The sequence below is a fragment of the Nyctereutes procyonoides genome, unplaced genomic scaffold (genome assembly GCF_905146905.1).
Source record: "Nyctereutes procyonoides isolate TBG_1078 unplaced genomic scaffold, NYPRO_anot_genome, whole genome shotgun sequence".
NCBI classification, from domain to species: domain Eukaryota; kingdom Metazoa; phylum Chordata; class Mammalia; order Carnivora; family Canidae; genus Nyctereutes; species Nyctereutes procyonoides.
Genome location: NW_026575140.1, coordinates 19,713,676 through 19,735,194, shown reverse-complemented (window position 1 = coordinate 19,735,194; position 21,519 = coordinate 19,713,676). Strand labels below are relative to the sequence as shown.

Here is a 21,519-nt window from a genome sequence, read left to right as displayed (position 1 = left end):
AAAGCAAGGATTGCCATTATCCTTTTTAGATGAGATAATTCAAACTTAGAGGATTTGAATAGCTTACTCACTCAGGGCCACACTGTTTACATGACTGGTGAATAGAATATGAGTAGAAATTATATATATCATTTTTGAGCTAAAGTGGTTAAATTTGGGGGTGTCTTCTCCACATTTTTGCCCCCCCCATCTCAGTGACATAAGAATGACTAGAAGGCCCAAGATGGCAGGACCAGGTTGGAAGTAGCCTGAGTCCTCAAGTTCCTGAATGGAGAACAACCACCTGGAGCAGAATACCCAAGAGAGCAAGCAGCCCAACCTGCATCCTCATGACCTGAATGAGAAATAAACTTATATTGTGTTAGGTCACTGGGGTTGTTTGATAGCAAGCCTATTCTAACGAGTACTATTGTGTTATTAAAAATGTAATTATACAGGTTGTATTTTAGGTGAGCTTAGGTGTAGCAATTTTTCTCTGTGTGTGTGTGTGTGTGTGTGTGTGTGTGTGTGTATGCTCCATGAAGAGTAATCTAGGAAGTATGAACAGTAAGAGGCAGAAAAGTGCTGACTTGAAAGTGCCTCGATGGCCAATGGGGTGTCCTTTCTGGACACCGGAAGTTGGAGATACCTCCCATTAATAGAAGCTGAAGGGTCATGAGTATGATTCCCTCTAGCTAAGTCAATGATCATAGATCTCTCCATATGGCTGGGAAGATGTGTCTGAGCTGATGCAGCCAGGAAAGAATAGTCTATTGAGTAATTTTGCAGAACACAACATAGTCAGGGGCTTATTACCTGGTCCTTTTTCACCTCAGCTGGGTGACTGGTCAATTTTCCAGGCCACTTATTCCTCTAAAGCCTGGGTGTCAGCTGGGAGGGTGTAAGCAGCATCGCTATTTAAATCTCATAGGGCCAAGATGACAGATGCCAGAATCACATGATTTTCATGTTGCCAAAGAAGCAATAACTTATTAAGAGAATTTTGGGTATTGGAGGCCTCTAGGGACCCCCTAGCACAAACCCCTCAAGGATTCCTCCCTGAGTCCAAAGGACTTGAAAGGATGTCTCCCGAGTTTCTTCCTTCCAAGCTATTTCCCCTTTCTTCTTGTACTTCTCACCAAAAAAAAAAAAAAAAAAAAAAAGGGAATAAGCATATCTTCCCAGCTCATTTTTCAAGACTGAGATGAAGGCAGAAAACTTTTGTCCAAGTTATCATGAGTTGGGGGCTTTGCATTACACTGTGAAAGATACAATGAAAGAGCTCCCCTGGTTACATTAGAAGAATAGTAGGATACCATGTTTTGATCCTAGAAGCTTGTTGAAAAATGGCCTTTTAAAGACGAAAGCAAGTCTAGTTAGTGGAAAGGAGAGTAGAATAAAGAGTTATTTGGATGTGAAGAAAATAAAAGGCTTTAGAACAACTGAAGGAAAGATGTATTGGAGTGAACAGTGAATAAAATATTAGGGAAATAAAAGGAGTGGAGGTGACCATTAGTAACTGTTAAAGTAGAAAAAGATAAGTCATTGAGAATTGAGGAGAAAGATGAAAAAGGATAAAAGGAAATATTACTGACTGAACAAAGAGAGTAGGAAGCCGTGGACAGAATAAACATTTTCTATAGCCTGCTAAAAGCTGAACACAGAATTGGTTGGATAGAAGTCTGGGGTATGAGCAGATATACTATGTCCATCAGGCAAACAGACAACACTTTCAGACAACTTTATAGAATGGTGAAGAGTGTAGACATCATTATGCTGTGTTTACACATTCTGCAAGACAAAACTTTACAATGATTGGAAACCAAAGCTCTTAAATATTGCAAAGAAAAATGGAAAGTACAAACGTCATAAGTGGAGTCCAAGAGATGTAACTAGCCTGGTGTCTTTTAACCTCCTGCATTACCTGTGTTTATATGGCACTAAAATAATCCTAACCATTTCCTGGATCTTGGCATGCAAACTCAAGTATCTATAAGTATTTTAAAACTTTCTGATTCTGTTTGACCCTTCCATTTTCATCCAGACAGTAGCCTTGTGTCAATACAGCCTTCATTTTGAGAGCACCACCCCACTCATTAATTTCTTGGTTAATCACATTTTCAGAGATAGAAGGGTCTTGTGTTGAACCCTAGAGCAATGCATGAAAAAAATCTAAGAAAGAGGGGAAGAGGGAGAGACTAAGAGGAATGTTTGTGAGCTGGGGGGAAAGTTTATCAATACTCAGTACTCTTTCCTCTGTAGTAGAGCCATACATTTCTATTTCTTCTGAAAATCCAGATTTTCTCAAAAAAATATTCAGTAAGCATTCTCAAGTCTATGGAAACTTTCTTCTTCATTTAGGCACAATTAACCTTATTTGCAGGGTCTTACTCATAACAACCTACATTTGTTGCTTTGAGATGAACTCAAAAGCACCAGACTAGATGTACTCTTTATATTTTTTTACCCTAGTAATAGATTTGAACCTGCAGTTTGACTAAGAGAGGGCTAATCAGATTTTGCTGATTCAACAATTTACATACAGATTCATATATAAAATTTTAAATATCCTCAATTCCCATATCACTGACTTTTCCTGAACGTGCTATCATTGATAATCAACTCAGTTCCATTTAGCATTTACTAGCTTACACAGAACCAACAACCATAACCCACTTAATTACTTAGGGGATTAAAAAAAAAAAAACACAGACACACACAAAACTGTGATATTGGAATGTACAGTATGGTCTAGTTTAAATTAAAAAGATCCCCCAAAGTATGATTGTTTCCAGCTTCTCAGCGGTGAATTAAAAGCTGTTTGGTGTCGTGAAGATTACAGAAGCAATCACATTTATGGGCCTGCTTTGCATACCAACTCTATTAATTTCCATACTCAGGGTGGCTTCACACTTACACTCATGTTAATATAGATGCCATTTGGGATAATCACTTGCAAAGAAAAGAGAGAAAAAGGAGATAGAGAAAGAGTGAGAGAGAGAGAAAGAGAAGGAGAAGAGAGGAGATGAGACAGAGATGTGAGGGAAGAAGAGCCAGAAAAGTGGTTCTCTTAAACAAAGTTTCCTTTGAAATATATTGATTCTGATAAATAGAAGAATCAAAAGACAAATAAGGGTTCCTGATGGCCTGACCCAGGAGTCTCACTCAGGGATCAAATTAACATGAAATCACACATTGGAATTCACTTATTGTGCCAGTCCTGCACCTTGTCATTGCAGACTCTAATTGCCAAAATGATTTCATTGGTATAATTGCATCAAGATGTTCATGGACTTCACCTTGGTTAGCTCCCTTGATGCTCAGTATTGCATCTTCATTACTGTGTTCCTTCCAACTCTAAAATGTGTTCCAGCCTCACAGAACAATCCAATCAAGCAGGCTGGTTTTATTTTATTTTGTGTTGTTTTGTCTTGTTTCCCTTTTCTTTTAATACACCAGTCACAGAGCACAGGAACGAAGGAGTGTGGTTAGCGTGGAAGGCAAGCCTGAGACCGAAAGGGCAAATGCAAAATTATCTTCCCTAAAAGGACCTTGCAGCATCTGACCAACTTAAACCACTGTTTTCCTATTATGCATTCCCAAATGTTAAAGAATGGTGCTCAAGAGTTTACAATTAAATGGTTATTTGCCATCAATTTTAAATTCTATTGTGCTAAAACTATGCTTGCTATGCATTTAGCAATGCACTCCATGCCCTCATAAAGATAAAACAATATGAAACTGGCATTAAAAATAGGAAGAGATTATATCCACAGATCTAAGGGGAGCGTATTTTAATTGGAATTTGGGGGGATTTGAGTTTACTCTGCAATATAGCTAGTAGAGATTTTGAATCTTTCTGATGTCCCTCTTATTAGCCTTCAGAATAGGAGTTTTAAATTCCTATGCCTAAAAATTCCCAGAAGCCAACATCCTACTCTCACCATTATTTTGATCTAACACTATGCACGAGAAATCCCAGTAAAACAGCAATCCTTGGGAAGGCAATGGTTTTGCTCTCAGGGACTGCCCAGGGGAAATGGATTTAATTTCCTTTGCACAGAGTAGCACTCACATTGGAGTCTGGTGTGGTCTCCTCTTCTGGGAGCAGTGGAAAAATGCTCACCAATGATAAAATACTCAAAAGAGATACATAACGACTTTATATACCTCTCAGCCAACAAGGCCCTAATTCGAGAGCTTCCACCCCAGGTCAAGCAGTGACATAAGAAAAACAATCAGAAAACACTTAGGTTAGACTATATCATATCCTGAGACATATTCTTAGACATTGGCAAATTCAAATATGAGAATAGGCCAAAAGAATCATCAAGTGACATTGCTTACAGTTTAGAATCGCCTGGTCCTCGATGAACTGAGCTGGCTGATTGATATGGAACACTTTCTGCTGAAATCCAGGAGTGCAGTCCAAATCTTCTGCAGATGTTAACAGCAGCACCTGAGAAAACCAAAGCCATCAATATTTTAACAGCGGCTTATGTGTTTGCCCTACTAACTTTTACCAAATCTGTGACTTTTAGAAATGAGCTGGGGTTTTAATTTCGTTTTCCAAATGAAGAGGTAAGTTGATACTTCTCCTGTGGCTGCCAACAATTCTCTTTGGCAATGAGATTTGGAAAACACACAAATGGGAACAGCTGCTGTAGTTTCCATCAAGTTGCTGTTAAAGAAATAACTTTGTCAGATTTTTACACCTGCTAAGAATCTCACCATGGCTTCTATGTGTGAAATTTCATTACAAAAACAGTCAATTTCATATGATGCCCAAGCTAAAACCAACTTCACTGTCATAGATGCAAAGGAGCAGTGCCATTCATAATGAGGAGGAAAACAGAATATTCCACTGGAAATTATTTCCCAAAGGAATTCAGAGCTCACTATACCTTCACAATCAAATATGGTGGCCATGGGCCACCCTCACCTACTCAGCACATGAAATGTAGCTGGGCTGAAATTGTCAGTATAAAATACATGTTGGATTTTGAAGGCTGAGCGCCAAAAAGAAAAATAATGTAAAATATCTAATTTAATAATGTTTATATGGATTACATGTTAAAATGATATTATTTTACAGAGTAGACTCAATAGATCTTATTGAAGTCAGTTTCACCACTTTATTTTACTTTTGTAAGTTTGGCTACTCATAAAATCTAAAGTTTATAATTGCTTCCAAAAGCTCAGTTCTGTCTTTGCAAACCCTTGGGGTGCTTCATCTCAGACTCAAAAATTTAAGTTATATATTTTGGAATATGAAAGTATGTGACACATTCTTGGACAAGGGGTACTTTCATAAGGTAAGAAATGGTCATGGGTTTAGTATGGAAAGAATACAAGCCCTATGAAGATAGAAGTTACCTCTTCCCCACCCCCCTTTGATGCCAAGTACCTACCACAGATACTGACGCTGAGAAGATGCTCTATAATATTTAACATATAACTGCTAACATTTTTCAACCTTTACTATATGGCAAGCACTATGCTAAGTTTGTTATATGCATCATCTCCTTTAATCTCCACAACAGCTTATATTACATTTAATATTTTATAGGATACATTTTACAGACAAGGGGCCTCACATTTTGGAGAAGCTACTACATTTGCCCAAGACCATACATACAGTGAGGATGGGTGGAACAAGGATCTGAATCCAGGCTTAAGTGTCCTGAATTTGGATCACTTATCAGAGCTCCTCCCACACACCCCTTACGCTTTCCATGTCATGCAGCAGGATTTTATATTTTTTTGCCCGAGATGTTTCTCTGAAGCCTGTGGAAGGCTGTTTTAACAGAGCATGGAGCCAGCAGAGAATGTTTGGAAATTCATATTCTTAGTAGCAGCCCTTGGCCATTACTGATGAGAATTGGTGCACAAATACCCCAGCTCTCTCACCGCTCAGGAGAGATAATCATGCAAGCCAATGTTCTGTTTCCCTGTTTCCACTTGGATTTCAACTCCAGCTGCCCACAGGGGTGAGCTTGATATTCACCTTCCGTTCTTTCCTGGCTCATTTCCTCATCTCTTGTGGTATTTTCTGACACCACCCTCCAAATGAAACTACTGGCACTCAAATCCTTGACTTAGTGCCTGCTTCTCGGAAAACCAAACTTTGATACTAGGATGCAAACTTTTAACCACTATACACAAGCTGTTGAAGAAAACTCATTATTATCCCCACCAGCAAATTCAAAAGAGTGTACAAAAGGTTCGAAGCTGAGGAACCAGGGCTTCTCTCTAAATACCAGCCCACTGAAATCCACTGAACCCCAAGAAATGAGAGCAAGAATTAATCTTTGGAGATTCATGGTATGGCCGGACTGAGGAACATCAGAGAAATTGAAATGGAGAAGTCATCACCCTGACTGACATCATCTTTCTAAAATCAAAGGGGTGAGGATATTATAGTTCCATATCTGAGCAGTTCTGCTTGTGAAACTTTCTCTTGCCTTCAGAGCAGGCTCTGGTTAGATTGCTTCCAAGGCAATCATAATGCTGACATCCCAAATGGCACATACACAGAATGCAGATTCAGGATTCAGAATAATTTGCTGGCAATTTTGCAAGCAGAAAATCTATAACTGGCCAACGCTAATTCAGTTAAACAGAAAATGGTCAAAGGTTACCCCCAGGCACCCTGTGCCTACAATTACACCTTAACCTTCTAATCCGCTAATTCTGCCTTTAACCCAAGACCAGTAAACCAGTCATCCCCTAGGAACTAAGGAGATGTCATTTCTCTAAGGATCCTGAGCATAAGAACCCAGAACTGGTTAAGAAGTTGGTTGAGTTGAGCCCCTGTTCTTGTCCCTCTGCAGTTCCACCTTTGTCCTGATTTCTTGGTAGGCTCTATTCAGGATTCCTCTGGAGTCATAAAGAAATCTCTGACCATCAGGTGGGAGTAGGAGTGTGAGAGGATTGCCAGAAGCTGTTTTGTTTGTTTGTTTGTTTTTGTAAATTCTTGGGTCACTCCACTCACCAAAGTTTAAGTTGAATGCTTTTAAGGGAAAAGCATGCAGCACTTTCCTAAGCAAGGTATGACTTAACAAAGTAAGAACTTGTTCTTCCTGCCTGCATTCATTCATTCACTTATTCCCCCAAATTTATTAATCTCCTGGGACTCAGCAAGCACTTTGCTAGGTGCTGTTCTAGAGCTTATACAGAAGCATAGTAATGCAGTAATTAAAAGCACAAAGTCCAAACGTTCAAATCTTGGCTTTGTCTTTTACCGGGTGATAGTAATGGAACTATGGAAAATAAGATGGGCATTGAGAGGAGGAGCTATATGGATTCAATGCATGGTGCATCTAAAGCAACAAAAATAGGGGCACCTTGGTGGCTCAGTCAGTTAAGTGTCTGACCCTCCACAGCTCACTTGTGTGCTCTCTGTCAAAAAGATTTAAAAAGTAAAAAAAATAAAATTACTAGAGTAATGTCACACAGGATAAGTGATCAGCAAGTGTTAACTGTTAATGTGGACTAGAAAAGGTGACAGGCATTAACAAATCACAATTTCATTAATTAACTAGAATTTTACCTTGAGAGGAAACTATAGGTGTCTTTGGGAGCATGAAGAAGGGACAAGGAGCCTAACTTCATCTAGGGGGATCAGGGAAAGCAAACCCACATAAAGGACATTTCTGCCTCGATCTCAAAGTTGGGTCAGAATTAGCTGGATCAATGGAAAGGAACATAGACTTGTCTTGTCAGCCAACACACCCTTTTCTTTCACATAAGTTCCTTTGTGTCTGCCTGGGTTTCATGTAACACATCTCTGAAATTACAAAATTGTATTTAAAAAAGAATCCAGATGAATTTAGGGCTTCCCAAAAGTTGAATGTCTGACTGGGCAGTAGTGGAAGATTATTCTACTTACTGCTATTGCCCTTTGACTTTTTACAAGAATTTAATTAGTATCTGTGCATGAACTTGTCATGGATACCCACCCTTCAATTTTAATCACACTGAGTTCGGTGGAAGAATAAGTAAGAAGTATCCCCACATTGGTTTAAAAACGAGTATTTGGACGTTACTCCAAAACGAGGTAAGCCCCTTCTCCAACATTGTCAGATGTCATTTTTATAAATATGTGCCCTGGACATACTTTTCTCCAAATCCTCTTGAACATTTCTAGAATATATGCTATGAACAACATTCTGAATTTATCTTTAATGCCTTAGAAATAATGGTCTTTCTATATATATATATATTTTTTTTTTTGCTCACTCATGCATTAGCTTGCACCTCATAACCAACAGGCAACCAATATACCTTTGAAAGCTCAGCAGTGATCAAATTTTATGATCACTGAAGGATTTCTATTATTTGAAAATTACAATCAGCCTGCTTATGAAAGCAGATTCATGTTCGAACAAACTATAAGCACAGGACAGAGCTACACTTGTTCTATATGAGTCCCAGCTTATTAGCTGCTATTTACCAGTGTGACCTTGGGCAAGTAACCTTCTGTGTCTAAGTTTCCTCACTTAGAAATTGGAACTATAATAGCATCTCAAAGTTATTATGAGGATTAATTAATGAGTTAATTGTCATAAATGGCCTTATGTAGTACCAGGCACATAGTGGTTGCTCAATAAATGTTTGCTGTTATTATCTTTGTTTCTATATACTATATTTAAGCCAATATACAGGATTCACTGATATTATCTTCCTCAAGGTAGACATTGACAGATATCAGCAAAATATAACTTTCCTTGCTACTGTAAAACTGTTCAGTGTATACACTGTGCTCAGAAATATTCAAAGGGAAAGAGCAGGGGCCTGAGTCAGGCAGAAGGTGGGAGGGGTGGGGTTGAATGTTGAGGTCAGGTGCACAATGGAAAACATCAATGCCTGTTGTGAGCTGAGTTGTGCTGCTTTTGCAGGACACCAAATATCCTTTAAAATGGCAGCTCAGAACTCCATCCTCTGTGTAAGAGCCACTGCCCTACACGTACACACCAATAGCAAAACCTTACATCACTCTCTTTATACCTGCTTCCTTTTTTAGCTTCCATTTCTTTGCTGCTATTCAGAGCTTTCTTTTTTTCAAAAGAAAGGGTTTATGTTTATCCTGACAGGTAGTGATTCGCGAACATAGCCAACTTGGAATTTGCTTCCAGGAAAAAAAAATGTTTTTTCTGTCCCAGACTGCAGGTTGCCAACTGGCAGCATATGGGATGGATGTGGCCAGCAGATTTGGTTAGTTTAGCCATAGCAGTCTATCATAAAAGTTAAATTATCATGTTATTAAGAGTGCACTTCTCTTGGCTGTCCTTGTCTGCACCATTCTCTGTATTACTGTTCCCACTTACTTGACTCTGCTACTCACTTGTCTGGCTCTGAGGCATCTGAATTTGCAACCCCTACTCTAAACTTTGGAAACAGGCTTTTCAAGCAAAGAACTCTCCTTGTTGTGAGTCTCTAATTAACTTGTCCTAATAATATCCATAACTGTATGCTCTTGGCTCTGTTGCAGTAACTTTGGCCACGTGCTAAGCTCTGGCCCACAAAAGGAGAGTAAAAGAGTTTTTGCCACTTCCACCTGGCCCCTGAAATGCCCTCTCTTCCCCATCTATGAAAACAGAAAGGAGGGTCTTCCAAGATGGCAGAGCCATCCAATAGAAAAGCCCAGAAATCAGTCCTTGCTTAGAAGACAAGCACTTAACAGAACTACCCAATAAGGAAACTACACATGCAATGTGCAGACCCCTAAGATCCAGGGTTGTGTGTGTGAGCCAGCAGCTCACCTGGCTGACTATACACTAGATATGGAAAGGACAAGGACACAGAGGGGCTCCTATATCATGGCATCACAAATATGTCCCAGAGGTCAAAGAGATATAGCAGGACTGAAGAAAAACTTAACACAACTGTATTCAAAGTAGCCATAGCTAAAAAAAAGAAAAACTTCCTGCCACAAATAATTATCTCAGCAGGTAGTGAACAACCTCAGATCTCATCCTCTCTTAAGCCAGCTCCAAAATGGTATTTCCCAAGTGAACTCACTAGACTCTCCTGGCCCCTCGTTGTTTTCCTTTCACTGACTCACCGCTTTTTGCTATTAGCGTGGATGGACAGTTACTTTATCCTTGCCACAAAACACCTCTGGTTTACTCTTGTCAAAGCCGGCCTACTGGAATCAGTTTGGAGGAGCTTAGATTGGCGGAGAAGAAAGGCTACCAGTTCTGACTTGCAGGATATAAAAATGTTACAGCAATGAATTTTGATTGATTCTTTATCCTGCCAGAATCCTTGAAGGGTTTTTGCAAGCACTCTACCTACAGGGAAAGCATGGAAAAAAGAGGTATTTAAAGGCATGCATTGGCACATCCATGTACACACACAAAACATACGTGCACACATGCATAGGCACATATCCATATCCTTACTGAGAGTGTAGCTCATGTCATCCACCCCACCCAATCTGACCACCTTACAATCTTCTTGATGTTCTATAGCCCTCGGGACACAGAGCACCTGCCACTATCTTGGCCACTAATGTAACTGACACTTAGAAATGATTTTGGGGAAGAAAAAGAGAGAGAATACTTCCAGTTTGGTGAGTCCTTCATACGCAGTTTGAGTTAATTGGGTGTTGTTGCCTTCATACAGAGTTTAGGACCAACATCCTAGACCTTATTTCCAACTGAATGCTACTCAGTATCTTTTCCTCGAATTGTTAAAGGGGAAGTCACACAATTATGGCACCCAAATATGTCCTCAGGCCAATCCACAGAACCTGTGAATATGTTTGATTAAATGGTAATGGGGAATTAAAGGTAAAAATCCACTGACTTTAAAATAGAATGATTATTCTGAATTATCTAGATATAATCAGAAGAATCCTTGAAAATGGAAGAGAGAGAGAGAGAGAAAGAGAGAGAGAGAGAGAGAGAGAGAGAGCTGAAGAGCTCGAGAAAGAGATGTGACAATGAAAGCCAGGCCACAGGGATGTGGTGTGAGAAAGCCTCAACTTGCCATTGCCAGCTTTGGAAGTGGAAGAAAGGACTGCCAGCCAAGGGGGCAAGAGGCCTCTAGAAGCTGGAAAAGACAAAAATACAGAGTTCCTCCTAAACCTCCAGAAGGAATGCAGCCCTGCTGACACCATGTTTGTATCTCAGTGAGGCCCATTTTCTGGATAGGAGTGTCAGAGGATCATGATGTGGAAATTGCTGTCTGAGCACTCCATTCGTGAGCACAAACAGACACAGATTCTTCTCTTTTTTCTTAGCAATTGTCCTTTCAAGTGGTGGGGCATTTTGATCTGCCTTATGACAGAGTATTTGGGTTCATTTTTTTCATTAGTTCCCTTAGTCAAAGTTTAAAATTTCTATTATCTGCCAAGCCTTTGGATAGATGCTGGAGATGGAGAAATGAACAAAGGCCTTGGTAGAGCTATTATCTAGAAGGAAAGGCAGGCATGGGGGCAAATAATACCATATAATATAATATTTTCTACATATTGGGAATTAGGAAGTAGTTCAAAACAAAGAATCTTGAGCTAAATTACCTGGGTTCAAGTCCTAATTTTACTACATGGTTGCTGTGTGACCCTGGGCAAGTTCCTTACCTTCTCTGTGACTTAGTTTTCTCATTTGTACAATATACCCAGTAAGGTCATCTACCCTCATTGGTTTGTGGGAGCCAATAAGTTAACATAAATCAAAAGGTTTAGGACAGGAGCTGGCTCATAATAGGTGCTATATGCTACCTACTATTATTATTTATATTAGTATAGACAATTATGTAAAAAGTGTTATGGAAGGAATAACAGACTGGAATAACAGAAGGAATAACAGACTGTTTTAATGAGAATAGGAACTGGGGCCATGTCACAGATAAGGCCATATTGGAAAGCTGATTGACATTTTTCAAGTAGCAAAGTATAATAAAGAATGTTCCATGCAGGGGTTTGGTAAGTGCAAACACCACAGCATGCCAATTGAAGAAACAGGAAGCAATTTGGCAGGGATAATAAGCTCTGGGTTGTTTTCAAGATTATTTGAAAGTGTTTTGTCTTAAAGTAGGATTGAGTTGACCAGGCATGTCCTCCTCTAGTCTGGCTAAAACAGAGCCAAAAATAATTCATTCAATGAAATCACAATTTCTGTCTAAACAGGATTAACTCTTTACTGTTAAGATTCCAGGATTAATCGACGAGACTCAATTGGTAAATTAAAAGAAAAGAAAAGAAAAGAAAAGAAAAGAAAAGAAAAGAAAAGAAAAAGTTTTGTAAGAATTTTAGTCAGTGCAATTAGGAAGGCTTTTTTCTCTGGCCCTTAGAAGAAACTAGAGGCTGTATCTGTCCTAGAGTTGGTAGTATTTAGATCTATTCATGAAATTTTAGTAATTAATTTGGGATTTCAAATGCCAGGTAAGACCTGCTTCCCTTAAATGAAATAAAGAAGGGAGTCTCTGTATGAGCTACTCATGGTGAGACTTAGCAGCCCCAGGAAGTTCAACTGAGCAAATATGAAGTACCAACTGTGTGCCAGGCACTGGAAGAGTTGTCTGGTCTGCATATAAAACCCTAACCCCATGGAGACAACAGGTTAGAAAATTACTAGATGAATAATCCGGGGATTGAGTATTCAGTCCAATAGAAGACAGTGCCTGAGGCCATCACCTCAGCCAGCCTCTCATCGTAGCCACTGCTGCTGTGAACTGTTCCCTCAGAGCTCAGCCTTGCCCTGCAAAGTGTCCTCAGTCTCTTCACATTCTGCTGTGGGGCTTGCTCCTATACTGCAGGAGCCCGGTTAATGCAAGGTCAAGCAGAGCTGGGAAATGTAGAGGAGCTGATGCTCCAGCGGTAGCCTTTAGTGGTGCCCTCAATGCTGGGAAATGGAAGCCAGTTACAGGTCCTAATTGCCTTCCTCTAGAGGCACTCTTCTGAGAGACATCCCATGTGCCTTCCAGAAGTCCTGGTGCCTTGAGCCCTAGCTGCCCACAGGAGTGATCTCAGTGACACTTCATTACATGGGCTCTCTCCCTCCTCCCTTGCCTCACCCTCTTGCCCCTCACTCCTGCTTCCTAGGTCATCTCCCAAAGAAAACAATCTGTATCTAGCCCTTTGTCTCCAGCTCTGACTCGGGGGAACCCAAAGTAAGACATGTCCCATTCATTAGTTTTGTATTGCTGTTGTATCAAATTATCTCAATCTTAGTGGCTTGGAAAACATTTTGTTATCTTACAGCACTGGGTATCAGAAGTCTAAAATTTGTTGACAGGGCTGTGTTCCTTCAGCAGACTTCAAGGTACAATCTGTTTCCTTTTGCTCTCCAGCTCTCATAGGCCAACTATAGCATTTAGCGCATGGCATCCTTCCTCCATCTTCAAAGTCAGTAACATAGCATCTCTTTGTCTCTTCTTCCATCATCATATGCTCTTCTGTTTCGACTCCTTTTGCATCCTTTTTATAAGGACCATTGTGATTATATCAGGCCACATGGGTAATCCAAGTAATAGTCACATGTTCTAGAAATTAGGATGTGGACATGTTCAGGAACATATTACTAAGCCTACTATAACTCATGAGTAACTTCTATAAGGGAAGGGGAAAGTTCTATAAATACAGTTTCAGTCCAAAATGTCCAAAAAGTATAGAAACAATACAAGCAATATAATATATATAAGTGCCCATCAATGGAAGAATAAAGACTATGTAAGATAGATATATATTGTACACATTCTATATATAATATGTTCCATGTATATCAGATATTGCATATTATGGAATATTCATAAAAATAATCTATATAAAAATAGAATATTACTTAGTCATGAGAAAGAAGGAAACCTTGCCACTTGTGACAACCTGGATGGGCCTGGAGGGCATTATGCTAAGTGAAATAATCCAGAAAGAGAAAGATAAATACTACATAATATAATTTACATGTAGGATCTAAAGAAAATCCAATTCATAGAGAGTAAGAAAGAGATTGCCCGGGGGCTGGGAAGTAGGGGAGACAAGGATACGTTGGAAAGAGGGTACAAATTTTCAGCTATAAGATGAATAAAATCTGAAGATGTGATATAGAGAGTAATGACTGTGGTTGGTAGTGTGTGGTGTGGTTGATGCTTGCTGGTCCTCACCAAAAAAACAGAAACTTTAAAAAAGAAGAAATATATATGTGAGGTGGTAGAGGTGCTAATTTACTAGATAACTAGATGGGAGACAATCCTTTCACAATGTACAATTAATGTGTGCCAGTTGCCATGATGTACACTTTAAATGTATTAAAATTTTGTTTGTCAATTATACCTTAATAAATCTGAAATCTAAAAAAAAAAATTAAATTCCCAAAATGTCCAAGAGGGAGTCATCCCATAATCATCCACATTCCTGACAATATTTATCTGTGAAATCAGGAAAATCTGAAGGAAGACTCCATTGATGGTCAATAGTCACCTATGCGGGCCTGATGGCCTGATGTTGTGTCAATTTAACAACTAGACTATGACCTTTTCTTGCTTAGAAATAATTATCAGATCCTGCCTGGCCTTGCTGTGAAGTGGAACATTTTATTCTAACTGTGCAACTCTCAACACTTTCTTCTCTGCCAGACATTAGACAAGATGTCAGATTTGTCATCACACCGGAAGGTTTTTATTAATTATCTTTCAGAGGCAAAGTCCTTTTTGTAATTTATTTTTTCACACCAGGAAAATTCTTCTATTGAACTAAATGTCTATCTTGTTAAATTGTTTTTTTTTTTTCTGCTAAAGATTTTGGCTTTGAAAAGTTCCAGAAGAAAAGAAATAAACCTAGCAAAAGTTGGTGTTGAGGTCAAGGAATTGATTGTTAAGCAGCATGCCACATAACCTCTCTTGGGATAGAGTATAATATGCATCTTGTCTACAAAGTCTAACTGCCTAGGGATGCCTAGGTGGCCAATTGGTTAAAGTAGCAGACTCTTGGTTTTGGCTCAAGCAAGTCATGAGCTCAGAGTCATGAGATTAACCCCCACATTGGGCTCAACACTCAGCACAGAGTCTACTTGAGATTCTCTCCCTCGGCCCCTCCCCACTGAGCTTGCACACACACACTTTCTCTCTCTCTAAAAATAAGTAAATAAACCTTTAAAATCTAACTGCCTAATACGTAATTAAGAGAGAAATTTGTTCAAATGCGTGCTTGCCTGAATCAGAAGGAATTGTAATGACTGCCCTACTTGCCAATTAATCATGTTCTTAAGGATTCATTCTTGGATATAAGTAACATTTACTGAGTGCCTACTACCTGTTAGTGACAAGATACACAGAAATTAGTAAGACAAAGCTCCCACCCTTTAGGAAGACAAAGCACAACAGGAAAGACAGGTATGTAAATACATACTTTAAAAACACAATTAAAAGTATAGGATTGGAGTACACAGTCTTGTAGAAATAGTAAAAGAAGAACAGTTGGCTCAATGTTAGGGGAGTGGGAGTAAGGTCCCTAGAGAAACCACTGTCTTAGACACATCAATTTAGTTGATTTTGCTTATGTACCCTTACATTTTAAACAAAGAAGATGCACAGTGAGGAAGACTAAGAATGATAGTGATCTTTGAATTTCCTCCTCAGTGCTGCTACTAGTTATTATTCAAAAGGACTCAAATGTCTCAAGACTGAGCTACTCTGATGTTGAAAAACAATTCCTAGTGTTCGATAACAACTTTGCTTTTAAAAGGCAAAAATTCTTGAGAAGATAGAAACTAGAAAATAATTTCATATGCAACTTTTTTCTGCTTCATATTTCTAGAGTAGTAAGCAAGATAATAATATAATGTCTAAGTGGAATACAAGGTGGCCTCGGGTTTCAAGAAAGAGATACAGGGAGGCCTTCCAGCAGTGAGGAATACCAATGGGAGTCCTCATAAGTGTTTAACAACTGGCTCTTCAATAAAGAAATGCCATGATTTGTAACATTTGCTAATTTCCATGATGCAACTATTCCCCCCATGGCCAATTTTGAGTTACCAACGTGGTCACTGTGTACAGAATTAGGAAGAAATATGCACAATTGGCTCCCATGAGCTAAGCAGTGCCAGCATAGCACTGGGTATGCCATTTCCTAATTCTGGTAGCATGGGCTAAGAACTTGCTTGGATTTTTGCAGGGTTTTTATGAACTATGAACCACCATGACCCCAAAGAGAACTTCCTTCTTTCCCATGATGACACTTTGTAATTGAGGATGGGGTTTACTACATAGGAGTTAAAACAGCCTAGAAAATCCTTACTAATGGAGCAAAACGGCCCACCATAATTTGGTTTTTTAGTAAGAGAAAATGCAATGCATCCTTGATTCGTGACCGTGTGTTATTTAAATATTGCTTTTGATGTTTTATCCAGAATCCTAGCTCGAATGATCAGAGATAATCCTGCCTTCTGACATAATTAGGGAGATGCTGCTTTGCTAAGCTGGAGGATAATCAATTTGACCTTGAAAGTTTGTCTATAGTACTACAAATACTCAGAACACAGATGTGCAGCCACAGAACAGTCTCCCTCAACAGTCAAACATCAGCTATAGCCTTTCTTCCAAGGACAAGAAGGCTCTACCAAAGAGGGTGCAGATTCTGATGGCCAGCAGATCCCTAAAGGCCACTGAATCTGTGAGATGGACTTTAGTTTGTGGATTAATCGCTAACATTTAAATATCAAGGATTTTCACTGAGTACTTGGGTTGGTTTGAGACGATGCTAGGACTATAGTCAAACATTCTCCTGATGGATAGAACGTCTTCTCCAAGTGACCACAGTCCATGTCCCTCCCTCTGTCTCCCAGCAGCAAGTACCATTTGCCTTTTATTATCTCAGTTGCACTGTTGGTTTCCTAAATTAAACTTAAAAGTGATGTTTGGTTTGCATTCATGTCTTTATATGAATTTTTCTTATACCAAGTCCTTTCATTCTTTTACATTACCTTCCTGGCCTCCCCTGGCACCCGACTTTCCATTCTTCATTTACTAATATTCCTAGGAAAAGAGTCTCCCTTGAATGCGTTGCAGAGAAGTTGTATTTAACAGTGAAACCACCACCACCATAAAAAAGTCTACAGTATTCTCCTCGTGAAACTGCTTTCATATTTACTGTCTTCTGAATTCTGGGGAGCTGAGTCAGCCTGCTCCATTACTCAAGTTCATATTTTTTTCAGAGCATCAAGCCCTTCCTCTTAGCTGGCTTGCTCAAAGGCACAAACTCTTTAAAGTGATAAAAATGGCTTATTGCTGGTCTCCAAAGACGGAGAACATCCCCTCCCTCGGTTTCATTGCAGTGTCAACCGAACACCCTCCTTTCTAATATCTACAAGAGGCAGGAAGCCTCTTCAACTTGTTCCTCACTAAAAACAAACAAAAAGGTATACATAGATACAAATATATATACTCAGGAACCCTCCCTTGCATTACATTTAGGTGTGGATAAGCCAGTGTGTTTTCTCCAACAAGCAAATATTTGTCAGGTTTTGAGCTGAGAAGAAAGAAAACATCTAAGCCAAAAAAGTTTGAGAAGGACATTTTATTTTTTTCTCATGTCTATTTGAGTCCACAGGTTCAATTACCTGAAATTTCATGAATCAGTCCTTGAGGAAATTTTCATCTCAAACTGGATTACTGTAATAGTAAAAGTTTCTGCTAATCCTACTACTCTTTCAAAGTAAGTTTGATTTCTCTTAAGAAAAAAAAATAGTATTATCTCCCCCATAGTAAAATTTACAGAAGAGATCTTCTTCAAAAAAATTACTCAGTGCAGAGTACGGTCATGTGAACTGCCTCCACCCCAGGCTGGGAGGGATACATTAGAGTCTCCCTATGTAGACATTGTCAGCTGCAGACTTTATTCTAGGGCTTCAAGCCTTCATTGGTAAATCACAGACCACAGGCCCAATCCAGCCCACTGTCTGCTTTTGTAAATAAAGTTTTATTAGAACATAGCCACACTCGCTGATTTACCTCGTGTCTTTGTTTTCACACTACAGCAGTAGAGTTGAGTGTCTTGCAACAGAGACCTTATGGCCTGCAAAGCCTAAAATACATATTATCTAGCCCTTCAGGAGAAAGTTTGCAGACTCCTGGGCCAGAGGGCAAAATGGAAAAAGATAGGGAGCAGACCAGGAAGGGCCAATGAAGCTGCTCGGCCACTCCTTCCCTGTGGTGCCACAAAAATTGAGAATTACTCGAGAATCTAGGCCAACATGCTGAAAACAGAGGTGCCCCACAGCTGCTGTGAGTATAAACAAAACCACGAGCTTCCTAAGCAGTTTTCCATGAACCAGCCCTTTTGATGTAGGCTCCTGTGGAGAAGGTGCAATTGTGGAAAGATGGGATTTTAAAAGCCCAGAGGCACCCAGCGTCTTCGTGATATTTTTTGGGTCAGTTTTCTGTAAATTCAACATTTGCCAAAAAAAAAAAAAATTAACATCCAAAGAAGATACTTTAATAAACAGGAAGGACATGGAGGGTTTGGTCTTTGGGATAAAGAAGAACTAAGTGTTTCATAATAATTATCAATCCCCATGTGATAAATATTAAATGAGCACCTACCATCTGACAGTCCTGTACTAGACATGGGAGATGACATAGAAAGCAAAATATACACTTTTCTGCTCTTAGGGTGTTTAATCCCAGTAGAGGGAATACCAACCAACAAATAAAAAATAAGTACAGAGGATCATTTCAGTGTGATACATGCTATAGAGAAATTAACACCAAATGATGGGGTAGGAGGGAGGGCATTCAGTGGGGGACAGGAAAGAGCCTTCAGTGAGGAGAATGCTGAGGAGTTGGTCACATCAGGGTCAGTGCATGAGCATTCAAGCGCTGGAGGCAGAGGCAGCAGCAAGTATAAAGGCAAGGCTTTGCTATAGGGATATGCCCAGTGCTGGGAGGAGGGTGGATGGAGGGCAGCACAGTGGATGAAGCCAGAGTTTAAGAGAGGCCTTAAGGCTTATAATGCAACACACAGAAGAGTTAAGCTAGCAGACTTGGGATTGCTGTCTTGGAATCGCCTGCTTGCAAGTTTGGCCTTTGACTGACATCTGGAAACTTGGATTTGGGGAGGGCTCTCACTACCCTAACTGATAAGGCTGTCTCGCTGTACCTAAACTTTATACACAAATATTGTGATTTATGCTGAGCACCTGCTTCCTTCTGGGATCCTGAATCTTTGATCCGTACCAGGCAGATGTGTGTATGTGACCAGCCCATAGTAAAACTCTGAACACTGAGTCTCTAGATGAGCTTTCTGGATGGCAACATGTCACACATGTCACCACAACTCATAACTGGAATGATCAAGCACATCTACTAGGAGAAGAGCCTTCTGCCTCAATTTCCCCAGACTTTATCCCATGTACCTTTTCCCTTTGCTGATTTTTGCTCTTCATCTTCTCCCTGTAATAAATCTTAGCCATGAGTACAACTATACCCTGAGTCTTATAGGTTCCCTTAGCAAATCACTGAGCCTGGAGGTGATCTTGGAGACCCCTGACATAAATAGCAGATCTGTATTTCATTTATTTTCTCAGTTCCAAAACAAGGGGGAAGTACTTTACATGGACTTTCCCATCTATGCGTCTCCACAACGCTCTGAGGTTGGCAGCCCCCCTTCCCCATCATCATCACCATCATTTTACAGGTGAATTTAACCAGATTCAGAGAGTTTCTGAACCTCATTCAAGGCTACCTGGCTGAGCCTAATAGAGAATCCAAGTAGACTAAATCCCACTAACTCTCAATCCTCTGATTTGCCCTTTGGGCTCACCCACAGCACACACACAGCCTGCGGGAAACTCAGGGATATTTCTGCATATTTGTTTGATTTCCACCACAATGGGTTGCCCATTTTAAGACTTTAATCTGTTTTATCATGAGATGCTCCAGCAAAGCTCATTCAAGCTCCACCTCCCAATCTTGATAGTGAATTTGAGCCTTTGTTGTAAGAAAGACTATTAAGATATGGCAATAAGATTTTTCAAGGGTGATAAATATCCCTTTAAAGGCACTGCATATCCATTGATTGAATAACTCTGTCCTAAAAATGAAAGTCATACTTGGAGAATGGAAGGGTGTGTTATGAAAATGCAAATTGGAATGACTTTATTGGCTGAGTCGAATTCAGCTCATCACGTCACAAAGAAATATGAGTTGGAGAGGCCCCCCCCACTTCAGCCAAATCTGAGCGTTATGGAACGCAGGGACTCAGCATCAGTGCCCTCATAATAGAGTGTGATGTCTGCTGTTCAATGTCAGCAGCAGAAAATACCAAAATGCTATCATTTCCTTTATCCTGAAATTTATTTGTATTATTTTGAAAAAAAAAAAATCTCTTTAGGCCTGACCTCATTTGTCATCAATATTTCTCAAAGTGGGTTATATATACTACCAAGATGATATGAAATAATTTTAGGTGATATATACAGAGGGCAGATGAACATTTTTTAATTTTAATATTTGTGACTTTATTTTAATGCTTACTTCCTATTTATAGTAAGCAATATTGATCTTCTACTTAAGGTAAAGATAGAAAATTTCTTTTCTAAATATATCTGTGCCAAATAGTAAACTGATTTAAATAAAAGTAAACACTAAAGAGAACATGGTTCCATTAAAAAAAAAAAAGAATTGTATAAAAGATTTAAGTTCGAGAAAACCCTGAACTTGTTAACTTGTCTGGGAAGGTATGCAGACAAAGAATTTCAACCAGAGGTAGAGAGAGTGATATGAAAGTATACAGAGGCCAGAAGCAAAAGAAAATAAAGTCATACTATTTTTTAGATGTGTGGTTCTCAAAGCCTGGTCCCTGAACCAGCACCTTTTGCGTGACCTGGGAGCTTGTTAAAAATGCAGATTCTCAGGCCCCACCTCAGAGCCTCTGAGTCTGAAGCTCTGGAGGTGGGACTCAGCAACCTGTGTTTCACAAGCCCTCTGGGTGATGCCAATGGCCACTCAAGTTTGAGAACCACAGCGTGAAATGATTTGCCATTCAATTGCTCATTTATTCAATAAACGCAAATGAAGCATCTTCCACAGCCAAAGCTCATATTTGTACTCAAAGCGCAAAGGAAGAAAACATCTCCAACATTTTACTAAAGATGTGTGACATATGCCATGAGTGAATCATGGGGCCTGAGTGAATGACGCTTTGTCCTACATGGAGGCTCAGGGCTTAGAGTGTGATCTCCCAGAGTGCTTCCAGGGGAGACTTCATGGTGTGACCAAGACATATTCATTTTATTGTCATAGACTGATAGAGCTGATGAAACTCTGGCCAAGAATTAAATGTCCCTAGTTAGCTGGAGGCAAGCATGCATATAGATTGATCATCACAGCAAGGCAGTTCCGGCTTCCTCCTGTGTGTGAGCTGAAACCTTCCAAGCTGGGGAGGAAAGTTCTATCTGGAGACCAGGGGTGAAGAGGCCACAGGTCAGCTGTGCCATGGAAGAGGGTTTCCCCACAGTCTAGGATCCTAGGGCCATACACAGCTCCCGCACCTTGTGTGTCAACTAGCCAGCAGTGGGTTCAACAAAGACAGAGCAAGAG

At 39.8% G+C, this 21,519-nt stretch overlaps 1 protein-coding gene across 1 annotated transcript in view; it reads right to left on the bottom strand.

The window, feature by feature from the left end:
- The window catches only part of CDH13 (cadherin 13), a 1,004,502-nt gene that overhangs the window by 783,925 nt on the left and 199,058 nt on the right, over positions 1 to 21,519 (bottom strand). The window contains exon 2 of the mRNA XM_055304976.1: positions 4,327 to 4,438. Within this exon, the coding sequence (XP_055160951.1) occupies positions 4,327 to 4,438 (112 nt within the window). The remainder of the gene's footprint in view (positions 1 to 4,326; positions 4,439 to 21,519) is intronic.